Genomic DNA, 13,673 nt, shown 5'->3' with positions numbered 1-13,673 from the left:
GTCACGCTAGGTCATCCATTTTCTGTTTACCCAATCTCTGACACTTGAAGTCATGTCTTCCTTGCAGTATTACAACGAACCGGGTGCAGGTCAGAAGCACAGTGACCTCTGCCACTACTCTCAGGCTGTTGTCGTCGGCGACATTGTGAAGTGTTCCGGACAAGGTGGCTGGGATAACACAGGCGCGCTTGATGCCAACGACCTTCATCGCCAAGTTGAACTTGCCTTCGAGAACGTCGACAGAGTCCTCCAGACGGTTGGCTTGCGTGGCTGGGAGGATGTTTACAGTATCCGCAGCTACCATGTTGACATTCGTCGTTCCCACGACAAATTCATGGAAATGCTGAATCGACGAATTCCTGGTCATCGTCCCATACACACAGAGATTGGCGTCCCGGCATTGGCTTTTCCCCAGATGATGATCGAGATTGAGGTCGAAGCGTACGCGGGCAACAATTGAGCCATGAGCGGTGTGCAGGATGAGAGATTCGAAATCGCACGAGTCTAGATATAGGGGTGGGAAGGGCTGTCATGTCGACAGATTGTATTTAGCTAAGTCAATGGACTCGCTAAGCAGCGAGTCCTGAGAGACGGCGAACCGGGCCCGGAGAGACCCGGGGCGCGTGCGCCTAAGTGAGAGTCTGCGCATAAAATAATACTAAGACTTGACTAAAGATAGGATAAGGTTTCATCTCTAAATACACCTAATTATCTATCTTTCTTATTTAAATTAATACCCTATAGGCTACTAATCTTATATTTAAAACTTCTCTTTACTATAGCTAGATTTTATTACGCATATATAGCTATACTACTTATATATATACTAGCTATATCTAGCTAGTCTAGAAGTAGATTTTATTTATTTATTTATTTAGTTTAATATCCCTCTTAAGTCTAAGACTATAAGAGATAAGGATAGCTATCCTAGTAGTACCTATTACTAATATATTATAAATCTAAGTAGGTTATAACTATATTAAAATAGTATATATATACTAAATAAATTAACCCCTAAATTTCTTATAAAGACTAGTACTATTTAAAAGAGTAGAGTTAATATACCTAAGGCTCTAACTTTTAGCTCCTATACTATATATACTATTATATAGGAAGGGGTAGAAGTATAAGATTAGTATTCTATAGGGTAATAAGTTAAGTAAGATAATAGATAATTAGATATATTTAGAGATAAAACCTTATTTTTACTAAGGTTAAGTCTATAAGGCTTAAAGAGGTAAGTACTATATTTAGCTAACTAAAAGTCTAAGGTAAAGAGAAAAGGAGAAGTAGTACTAAAAAGAAGATAGAAATATAGTTATAGTAGGCTAATTACTTAGTCTACTAAGTAAGTATATAGTTATATACTTACCTATACTAGGTTAGGTTCTAGTAAACTAGTTCTTATATAGATATAGGCCTAATACTACCCCCCCTCTCTACTAGATAAAGTCTCTTAAGCTAGAGAAATAGTAATACCTAGTAGGTCTTTCTTTAGATCTATTTAATTAATTAAATTATCTAGAGGAGGTAGTTTACCTAGGTTAAGATAGTAGTATTCTAGAATAAGATTCTTTAAATAGATAAAGTTAGTCTAAGGAAGCTATTAGAGGTTAGTATTCTAGTTATCCTAGTTACTAATAAAGATAGCCTTATACTAGATACTAAAGTACTTTATCTTATAGAAGTTAATAATCTTAGCTACTTCCTATTTACTATAGGATTTATCCTTAGAAATATTATAGGTAAAGATATTAGGGCTAGTAGACTTAAGGGCTTAACTAGGAAAAGAGGCTAGAATAAGGTAAAGTTTTAATAGGTAAAAGATTAGTATAAGGCCTTTAATAAGCTTATCTTCTAGGATAGTAAGTTTATAAGCCTTATAGTTAATAATATACTTAATTAGCTAGGGGCTATACTATTTCTAGTCTAAACTTTTACTAGGCCTTATAATAGAGAAGTCCTATATATTAATATAAATAAGGTCTCTAACCTTATAGTTTAGGTATAGGGCTTAGTAATTATTAGTATAGTAGGTATAGTCCTCTTATATAGTATAAATAAGTATACTAAGCTACTAGTTAATAGTATAAGTCTAGGTAAAGATATAGTTAGTATAGTTAATTTAAAAGTCTTAATTAATATTTAGAAGTAGGGGCTTAATTCTAATATATAGGTTATAGCTATAGCTAGTAAAGAATAGAGATATATTAATAGAGGAGTTAATATAGTTATTAAGGGTAAACTTAATATAGAGGAGCTAGAATATCTAGTTATTCTAGTAGTAGTTAATAAAGATATAGATAATATTCTTAATAGACTTATTAGTTATTTTAGTCTAGCTATTAGTCTTAGGATATTAGGCTAAAGAGTACTTAATTTTAATACTATAATAATAATAGATATAGTACTAAACCTAGGTAAGTATAGTACTACTATAATTATTAATAAACTCCTTATAGAAATCTTATATATAGAAGAGGTAGTAGGTAATTACCTTATATAAGAAGTTAATACTATTATCTAGAAGTCCTTCTAAGATAATAGCCTTTATAAGGTAGTTAATTATAATAAGGATATAGAAGTAGTCCTAATTATAGAAATAGAAACTAGATAGGTACTTAATAAAGTTAAAGCTAATACTAGTCTAGTAGTAGACTAGTAGTTCTAGTAATTAGAGGAAATCTTATTTCTTTTAGTTATTAGTAGAGGAGTAGTAGTATTAGGTATAAGTATAGGTAAAAGTTAAGTAGTTATTTCTTTAAATTAGACTAGTAGTAGAAGTAGCTAATAAGCTTACTTATTAACTTATAGCTAGGGTAATTAAGGTATAGTAGAAGATAGTAAGTCTATATAATCTTAAGATATAGTTTAGTATTATTAGGGATAAAGAGCTAGTTTTTTATAAAAAGATAATTATCCTTAACCTTTAGGTATCCTATATAAAGGTAATAGCCCTTTTTAATAAGGAGTACTAGGATTTTTAGGTTTTAGTTCTATATAGCTACTATAAGGTATTATATATCCTTATTAGTCTTATAGGCTTTAATAATAAGTTCCTATAGATAGGTAATACTAGGGGCTTTATAACTTTCTTCTAATAGAGTAGACTAAGTAGCTAGAGGGGTTAGGTTAGAAGTAGTAGGAGTAGGTTAGTCTATAATAGGAGATATAATAGAGAGATAGGAGATAATAGATTATAAAGCTAGGTCTAGGTAGTATTATTTTAGAATAGTCTAGTACTAGTATAGTTAATAGATATTAAAGTTATCTTAGAGAAGGTCCTAGGAGTATCTAGTAAGGGAATTAGGTTTCTTATCCTACTTACTAGGGTAGTATATAATCTTAAAGTTAAATTTAAAGAGGAACTTAGCCTAGTAGGCCTATTAATAGTTAAGATTTTTAGTAGTTATAAACTATTCTAGATTCTTATAATTAGAGAAAATCTTTACTAGGTTATCTAGTTCTATACTAATAGCTTCTAGGTACTAGGACTTAAGTACCTTAATAGTAGTAAGTAACTCCTTATTATAGATTTTATAGTTATACTCTATTAGGGATATATCTTCTTAGAGAAGAAGGCTACTAGGTAAAATTATCTATTAATAACTTAGAAGAAGATACTAGTAGTAATAAAGTTAGAGATATCTATCTTAATTTAGGTTTCCTACTTAGGGTTAAAGTAGGTAAGTATTAGAGTAGAAGTAAATATAGTTTTAAAAGCCTAGAAGGTATATTTATATTTAGAGGTCTAATTTAGAGTAGTATAGATATAGTATTTTTTTTCTAAGAGAGTAGTCTTTAGTTCCCCTTTAGTAAGTTCTATAAGTAGTTAAGTAAGTAAGGAGAAGTCCTTAATAAAGTAGTAGTAGAAGTTAGTAAAGCTAAGGAATATTATAAAGTAGTAGATTAGTACCTAATAAGGTAAGTTAAATAGCTAATAGTTAATAATTATAAGGTAGAGTAGTAGGGAGGATATAGAGCTATAGCTAACTTAGCCTATAGCTTACTTAGGTATATATACTACTATATAACTAAGGTTTAGCTAACCCTATATCTTAATATCCTTATAGACCTTATACCTACTCTACTATCTATCTACTCTATCTATATTAATTAATCTTACTACCCCCCTCCCCTCTAGGTCCTTAATCTAAGGACTAGCTATTAGGTAGGTATAGTCCCTTTTTATTATTTATCTAATATTAATCTATAATAGTCTCTACTACTCTATTAAATAAGCTATTATTAGTATCCTATCTAATAAACCTAAAACTATAGTATACCTTCCTTTTATTTATTTATCTAGGTATCTAGGACCTCCTATATATACTACTCCTCCTTACTCTTATTATTTAGCTCTAGTAGCAGGGGTAGCTCTTATTAACTAAATAGTAGCCTATTATTATATTAATATAACTATTCTATATTAAATTAGTTTATAATATAAGAACCTTATAGTAAGTCTAATATTACCTAGTTACCCCTTATAGAGTCTATTTAATATAGCCCTAGATTAGGCTATCTAAGCTTCTAGGGGTATCTAGTATCTATATACTTTACTTTAATAAAGATAAGGTTATTCTCTTAAATATTATAAGTATATTAGTATTTATTAGCTTAGTATACTTATCTCTTCTTTATAAGTATAAGTACTAATTAGGTCTTTAACTAGATATCCTTTATTAGTTTTACCTATTCTATAGCTAATATCTTAGCTCTTAATTTTAACTTTAGTCTTACTTTACTATAATTAAAGCTTATATATAGTTTAAAGCTATAATATATAAAGAAGGGGGATATACCTATAGAAGTATTAATTAGTATATTAGTTATAAGTTTAGTAATTAGGAGCTATATATCCTAGTTATCTTACTACTAGTTAATAAAGCTATATAAGTACTTTTTAAGCTCTTAGTTAGCTTATTTAGTTTATCTATCTAACTATAGGTAATAGGGGCTTATTAGCTTAGCTATTATCTTTAATTACTATAATACCTCTTTCTATAAGTTAGTAATAAACTATAGGCTATAGTCTAAGATAATAGTCCTTAGTAGGCTATAGAGGCTAAAGACTTACTTAATTATTATTTTAGCTATTTTAGCTACTCCTATCCCTCTATCTTCTATACTATACTTAATATAGTACTTAGATTTACTAAATTAGTTATATACTATAAGGATAGTATTATAGCCCTATTTAGTCTTTTTAAGGCTAGTTATAAAATCTATAGTAAGGTCCTCCTATAGGTACTCTTTTACTAGTAATAGCTATAGTAAGCTATTTATCCTATTATACTTCTAGCTATAGCTATAGAGTATATAGTTCTTTATAAGTTAGGTAATTAGTTCCCTTATCTTTAAGAAATAATACTAGTTTAATACTATAGGGTATATTCTAGCTATACCTAGATATTCTATTACTAGCTACTTAATAATATAGCTAAGTAGGTAGATATATAGATTATCCTCTTTTAGAATATATAACCTATTAGCTATATATAATAAGCTATTATAGAGTATATATATTTTATACTCTCTTACTTACTTATAGAGAGAGTCTATCTCTAGTATTATCTTATAGTTATACTATTTAATTACTTTAATAATATCCTCTAGGTCTACTAGGTATTTACTTTAGGTATCTAGTTAGCTAGTAATAACTTTAGGATCCTTTATCTAGATGTAATGGTATACTTTAGGTAATCCTAATTAGGTAATTACTAAGACCGTTTAGTACTTAACTAATAGTTCTAGGTATCTAGATATAGTACTTAATAAGTAGTAATAAATAATAACCCCTAAAGATAGTTATATATACCTAGCCTAATCCTTTATTATATAGGACTTATATATGCCTAGATAATAAAATACTAAGGTAGAGTATAGTAGGTAGAGCTATATAACCTAATATCTAGTCTATTAGCTTATATAATAGAGAGGTACTTCTCTATTAAATAAGAGGTATAAGGAAGGAGAGTAGACCCTTTTAATTTATACTACTATGACTAAATAACCTTAGACTATTTTCTAAAGGCTACCTAATAGATAATAATATAGACTAAATTATTATATACTTAGTTATAAGAAATATATAGAGGTAGAATGATAATCCTTAATAAAGAATTAATAAATAAAATTACTACTAAAGAGAAAGCTATTCTAGAGGGCTAGGAGGCCTCTTTATATACCTTTCTAGTTAGTACTAAGCTAATCTACTAGCTAGCTATTAGTAAGACTTATTTATTAGTTATAAGTTACCTATAACTCTTAACTATAACTCTTACTATTAAAGTTCTTCTAGACTAATTTATTTAGATCTAGATTATAGACTATAATACTACTATATCCTTATTCTAAGAAGTAGCCTTAAAGTCTAAAATATAAAGGAGATAATATAACCCTTAACCAGGTTAAGTACCCTAGATTTACTAGAGGTATTAACTTTTCCTTCTCCTATTTACTTTCTATTTTAGAAGGAACTAACCATACTATTTTTCCCTAACTAGGACTATTCTTTAGTCCTTATATAGCTCTTTATATCCTAATATTAATAACTAACTTTTAACTATTAGTTCTCTTAGAATAAACCTTTACTTTAATTTATAAGAAGGGACATCCTCCTTTTTCTCTTCCTTAAACCTAAATTACCCTTTACTTATAAGTTATACTTTTAGGTCTTATAATAGCTTATTAGGAAATATAGTAAGATTTATAAGAGCCTAATAGTATACCTAGTAAGTTAGGTACTAGGGGTAATGTAAGGGTTTACCCCTAGATAGGTACTACTATTATCGGCCTAGGGAGGGACCTTAGGAAAAATAACTCTACTAGTAAAGACTCCTTAATAAAAACTATCTCCTAGAAAAGTAGTCTAGTTTAGTAGGGGAAGATCAATTATATAACTAATTATATAACTTTATAAAAATACCTAGTTTCTCTAAAGTACTCTATTTAATAACTCTAATTTTATAGCTCCATTCTTTATTTAATAATAACCTTCTATAACTAGCTCTTTTAATCTTTCTATTATATATACTTTTTAGTAGGGACTAAGATTTATTTTCTCTAAAATAGTATAGAGTTTTTAGATAGGGTTTCTAAGTTTAAATAAGTAGAAAAAGGTCTTAAATAAAGGAGAGAAAATCTATACCTTAGGTAGGAACTTTTTATATAGAAAGAATATATTTATTTTTTACTCCCCTCTCTAGACTAAATCTATAAGGCCTAACTATATACTTCTTCCTTAATCCCTATATATTATATAATATTAGTAAGCCTAAGGTAGTCTCTAAGCTAAGTCTACTCTACTATCTTATATCTTACTATAGGTCTATCTAGCTATCCCTTAGCTATCTCTTATATAGGTTAAATTAAGAAGAATAAAATATAGAAGTATAGGTTATTATAGAAAAGAAGTTTATAAAATTAAATTATTAGTACTAAAAGCTTAAAAACTATATATAAAGTACCTATTAACTATTCTTAGCCTATTTCCTAATCTTATATAGAGGGGAAGAAAAATAAGATAAGCTAAGAGTCTATACTATAAGTAGGGGTATTAAGAAATAAAAATAAGTAAAGAGAAAGTAGAGACTTATAAATTCCCCTAGGATAATACCTACTACTAAGGTTTACTATTATTAATAAAAAGAAAAACTCTAAATTAGTTCTAAGTTTTTAATTATTAAGACTAGTAAGTACTAAAATAAAGTACTAATACTCTATATCTATAACTTTATTACCCTTAGGCTAGAGAGTAGTAGATTAAGTCTAGAACTCTATATTATACTCCTTCTTAAGCCTCTTATATTATATATAGGTATTAAGGGTATTAGCTATTAGGTATAATTTAATAATAGTAATATAGGTATTCTACTTAATCTAATCTTCTATAAATACTATCTTAACTATAGATTAAACTTTAACTAAGTCCTAAGATACTCTTCTAATTAAAGTATTATAGATAGGGCTTATATCTTTTAAGGTAATAGTTAAAGGGTCTATTTTTTAAAGAATAGGTTACTTCTATTTAGCTAAATTTTATATAAATAGGATTTAAATCTAAAGATATCTTTTTAAGTCTTAAGTATTATAGGGGAAGATACTATACTTAGAGAAGTTAAAGGTACTATCCTACTCTATAATATAGGTTATATAGATTATATATACCTTTAGGTTCTCCTTCTAGTCCTTATTATAGATTACTAGGTATTAGAAGCTATTAAGGCTAGTATAAGAGATAAAGCTACCTTTTAAAGGCTCTTCTCTATAGATATTAGCCTCTATATTACTTAGAAAGGTTATACTATAACTATTAGACTTCTCTAGCTCTTTATAATACTTTATCTAGTTATTAAATATATTATAATAGGTAACCTAGACTTTATATATCTCTTAGTATAAAGATAAGATAACTTAGATAATACTTTCTATAGCTTTTTTTTAAGTAGTTATACCTTTAAAACTAGTAATATAGTATAGTTACTAAGTAGTAAAAGTTTAAAGAGGTTAAGGGTAAATAAGTAATATATACTTACTATTACTATATATAATAACTACCTACTTTTATATTTAAAGAGATATAGTAGCTACTTACTATATAATAGTAAAGAAGGTTCTAAAAAGAAGGCTATTATAGCTTTTTATAAAGGATATATCTTATCTAGTAAAGTTAACTCCCTCTTAAATTATCTTTATTATTAGGTTATTATAACTAACCTATAGCTATTTACTAATTAAAGATACTATTAGCTATATTTATAATAATCCTTATTTTAAATTATACTTTATTATACTTCTCCTTAATTATATCCTAGAAGTAGATAATATTAGTTAATATAAAAGGCTTCTAGAATCCTATTTTAGTATAGAGAGTAAGTAGGGTAGGGTAAGAATTACTATAAATAATTAAAAGGAACTAGTTAGGATTCTAATAAATTATTATAATAAAAGTATCTTTATTAATAAACTCCTTAATATCTTCCTAAATATCTTTAGTATCTTTTTTAAAGTCCTAGATCTAAAGGTAGAGGAAATATTAAAGCTAGAGAAGATACTTCTTATAAGTTAATATCTTATCTTAGTTAATATATTCTTTAATAATTACTATATAAGTTACTATCTTAGCCTTACCCTTATTAAGAAGAGAGAAGTAGTCTAGTTAACTATTCTCTATAATATATTTATAAGACTCCTTAATCTTATCTATATAGAATTAATAATAGTTTTATTACTTCCTCTTCTAGTACTATACCTTAGATATATAGACTAGATTAGCTAAGCTAAGATAGATAAGTATATTAATTAAGGTCTTTAACTTTTTTATAACTAGCTAATTAGTAATAGGGGGAAGGCTATAATAATTTTAGTAGGCTTATAAAGTACCTAAGATATTATTATTAGGTAGCTCCTTATTATTAGAAAGCTCCTAAATTTACTTAGTCCTTAATACTAGATTATTAAATTTATTATAGTAATAATAATCTAACTATTTTATAATAGGGTTAATATCTACTTTAACTCTTTTTATATTATAGATATTAAGTTATCCCCTATTAGGAGCCTAATAGATAGTAGTAAACTATCTAGTTTTAATCTAGTTATTAATAGCCTTTTTAGTAAGGGCTATATTATTAGGGGTAGGGAAGAGAGTCTTTAACTTATTATTATAGTCTTAGTAAGTAGAGTAGATAAGGACTAAATATTTAAGAGCTAGCTAGTTAAGAAGTACTATAAGCTTAATAAGAGATATAAACTTATAGGCTATATAGATAATAGTCCTAGTATAGCCTTCTTCTAGTATATTAAATTACTCTTCTTAAAACTCCCCTTTTTAAATATTATTAATATTATTAAAGTTATCTTTAATCCTCTTTTCCTTAGGCCTTATAGTAGTATAGATAGCTAACTATTACTAGTAGAAATCTTTAATAAACTCCTTAGAATAGCTTTTAAAGATCTTCTTATAGTCTTCCCTTATCTTAATACTATTAAAAATATAATTAGATAGATAGTATATAATATTAAGGCCCTTCTTAACCTTAATAGTAAAGCTTTTAAGAACTTATTCCTAATCTATCTTAAAGCTAGTTATAATAACTAAGAGGAAATAATTATAGTAGTTACTAATATTCTTTATTTTAGTTAAGTTATACTTAACTAGATCCTAAATAACCTTATCCTTATTTTAGCCTTTAGGCTTAGTATTATTAGGAGCTATAGTTATAATAAAAATCTTTCTCTAAATATATATAGAGTATTCTTTAAAGAGGGTAAAAAATGTGTATTTATAGAAGGTATAAATTATTTATAGAAACTAAATATAATGAAGTAGGTAATAGATAGATAGGAAATAAGGTTTAGGAAGGTAGTAGTAGGTTATTATTATTTATTATTTATCTCCTTAACTCTATTCTATCCTTCTCTTATAATTTGCCCTCATGGCTACCTCTTTAGAATTAAGTAAGTTATCTATATACTAAATACCTTTTTTAGTCTTTTACTAATTCTTAAAGTAATTATCTCTACTCTAGGTCCTAATACCTAGCTAAACTATAAGTAGTTTAACTTCTTACCTTTATCCTTTATTAAGAAGTCTATAGGTACTCCCTTTTATTTACTCTTATAGTCTAGTAGTAAAGATAGGCCTTTTACCTTTAATCTTATAAAGGATATCTATTAAGACTTCTATAATAGGGCTAGTATCTTTATACCTTTTAAGAAGTAGGGCCTAGGCCTAGTACTTTAAGATTATATTATCTCCTTACTTTATAGTATAAGTTCTTAAAACTTATAGTTTTTATCTTTACTAAGTAATTAGTAGTAATAGGTTAATTAGATCTATTCTAATTTACCTAGGTTCTAGGATTAGGCTCTTATTAACTATTCTATAACTACTAGCCTTAAGGAGGAGTATATTAGTATCTTTAATACTCTATAGATTTTAGCTATTCTAATAGAGTTTCCTTATACTCTTTATATCTAGGGCTATAATAAGGATAGTCTTTTTATTCTATTTATTAGTTATTACTTAATTCTTAGGGTTTTTAATAGGGAATATATTAACTCTACTTATCTTAGTTTTAGGGGGTTTTTAGCTAATCCTTCTAGGAGTTTATAGCTTAATATAGGGCCCTACTCTTCTTATTCTAGGAGACTTAATTTATTAGAGTTCTAGTAGCTTTTTATAAGTTATTATTTAATAGATATAGTAGATAACTTTATTTATTATTTTATACTTCTTAAGGAGGAAAGGGTCTATATAGTAGTTAATAAAGTTACTAAGATTAATTAGAGGTATTAAGAGGTCCTCTTAAAAGCTTAGTTATTTAAGGATAGTAATTTAGAGGGAGCCCTTTATACCTTTAAAGTAAAGTAGGCTATAGGAAATTAGTAAGTTAGGTTTTCTATTTTTTAGTTAGTATTTTAAGCTAGTATTAGGGTAACTAATATAAGGGTTTATTATTAAAATCCTACTATAATCTAAGTTTCTAACTAGATTTTTATATATAAAAATATATAATAATAAGGTTATTAAGTTTAATATTAGGTAGTATAATATTAGACTAGGTACCTAGGTTATTATATTACTAGATAGGATAAAGAGGGAACTAAAGAGTAAGGTTTTTCTAGGTTCTTTTTATACTTAATAAATAAGTAGGAGACCTCCTAGGAACTTATAAGGAAAATAAAAAATATTAGATTTTTAGTTTTTTAACTAGGGATTTTAAAATAAGGGTAATAGGGATCTTAATAAGATCTAATTTTTTAATTTTCTTAGTTTTTTAAGTTAAGGGTAGTAATAGAGAGGGCCTTAGGGACTATTTATTATTACTTTTCTAGGTATTTTTTTAGGGCTATAATAAGGGGATCTCTAGAATTTTAGCTAGTAGGAAATAGGGATTCTAGTATATTTACTTTAAAAATTAGGGTAGTAACTATAGTTACTAGTAGGTAGGGTAGGTATATAGTCCTTAGTATATTAGGAACTATAGCTATAGACTATATAGAATATCCTAGATACTTTAGGGACTATAGTTTTAGGGTAGATATAGTCTATAGTATAGGTAGGGATACTACTAATAAAACTAGATAAGGAAAATTAGGTATAGAAATAAAAAACTATACTAGATTATAGTATTTTCTAAATATTAAAGGATATTAATTTAGGGGGTATCTCTATAAATTTAGATTATAGAATTAGGGATCCTATATATTTTTAGAGAGAAATAGCTAGTACTAGTAGGCTAATAATAGGTAATATAGTAGAATAATAACCCTTAGGGAAGGAGGTCTAAGGTATAGTAGTACCTTATAATAGTCCTTAAGGGGGTCTTTAAAGTTAGTATCTAATTTTATAACTTAATTAAATCTATAACTAGAGTAAAGCCTCTCTCTAAGTAGGGGTATAGGAGTCTAGATATTATATCCCCTTTATTATAGAAGAGGGTACCTTTTATAGATTAATATTAGAGATACCTTAATTATAGGTTACTCTTTTAGAATTAGGCCTTTTATAGGTATAATAGGTTTTTTTTAAAGGTTATCCTCTTATTATAGGAATCTTTTAAGCTATTATTCTAGATAGGTATCTTAAAGCTAAGCCCCTCTCCTTTCTAGCTTCTTAAGGTAATAAGTATCTATAAAATAATTAATTTAAAAGATCTTATAGGGGCCTTACTACTAAAACTATATCTTTTTATTATAGGCTATTTCTAGTACTAAGTTTTTTAAGAGTATTATATCTCCTTTATTTAAAATATTAGTACTAGGATAGATATTATAAATATTATCCTAGTATTTTATAGCTATAATTCTTTATTAATAGGTATATAAGGTAACTTTAAATAGTTACTAATCTTATTATTTAATTTATTAGGTCTAAAGGGTAAGGAGGTTAGTATTATTCTATACTAAAGACTAAGGTAAGGCCTATTAAGAAAGGATTTCTAGCTTAATTAGGAGAATTATATTATACCTATATACTAGTTCTATAGGTATTAGACTAGTAGTTCTTTAAGTAGTAGTATAGTCTATCTAAATAATAGTTAGTAAATAAAATATCTAATATCTACTACTACCCTAAGTAAGTTTTAAAAGGGTATTAAGGATAGGCTAATAACCCTATTTAATAAAGTTATTAGCTATTAGGTAGTAAGTACTTATTAAGTAGATATTAATACTATATTTAATTTAAAGAGCTTCTACTACTACTTTATTTTTAGGGCCTCTATCTTAGGTAATCTAGGTTAGGTATCTATATTAGTAGATAATATCTTTATAGATAAATTTTACTATTTTAGAAGAGTTAGCTATTTTTATAGTAGCTACTTTAACCTATCCTAAGACTTTTTTCTAAGTAATAGTATATTTTAATTTTCTATTACTTTTAGTAATATAGGTTATATTAATTACCTATTAAGATATTAAAGTAGTTATATAGGAGACTTTAAGAGATTCTTTAATATAATAGGATATTTATTACTAATATTCTAGATAGGATTTAATAAATTAATAGATATCTTTATAAAGAGTATCCTAAAAGTAGAGTTTTAAGACCTTAGCTAAAGTGGCTTCTAGGCCTTAGTAACTATTTTTATTATAAATACTTTCTTAAATAGCTTATTATTATTTAAGGCTATTAATAACCCTTTAGAGTAGTAAGTTTTAGG

General features: G+C 26.8%; 1 protein-coding gene across 1 annotated transcript; it reads left to right on the top strand.

Moving 5' to 3' along the window:
- Positions 1-49: 49 nt before the first annotated feature.
- J3D65DRAFT_637094 (Endoribonuclease L-PSP/chorismate mutase-like protein) lies at positions 50-532 on the top strand (the record flags this gene model as incomplete). The annotated part of the gene is made up of 1 exon (XM_066801466.1): positions 50-532. One exon carries the CDS (start codon positions 53-55, stop codon positions 458-460), a length of 408 nt encoding a protein of 135 aa, XP_066651096.1. The 3' UTR covers positions 461-532.
- Positions 533-13,673: the final 13,141 nt, after the last annotated feature.

This window comes from Phyllosticta citribraziliensis (genome assembly GCF_038025025.1).
Source record: "Phyllosticta citribraziliensis strain CPC 17464 chromosome Unknown J3D65scaffold_12, whole genome shotgun sequence".
NCBI classification, from domain to species: Eukaryota; Fungi; Ascomycota; class Dothideomycetes; order Botryosphaeriales; family Phyllostictaceae; genus Phyllosticta; species Phyllosticta citribraziliensis.
Note: the sequence above shows the minus strand (reverse complement) of the source record. Positions and strands in the feature narration are given on the sequence as shown.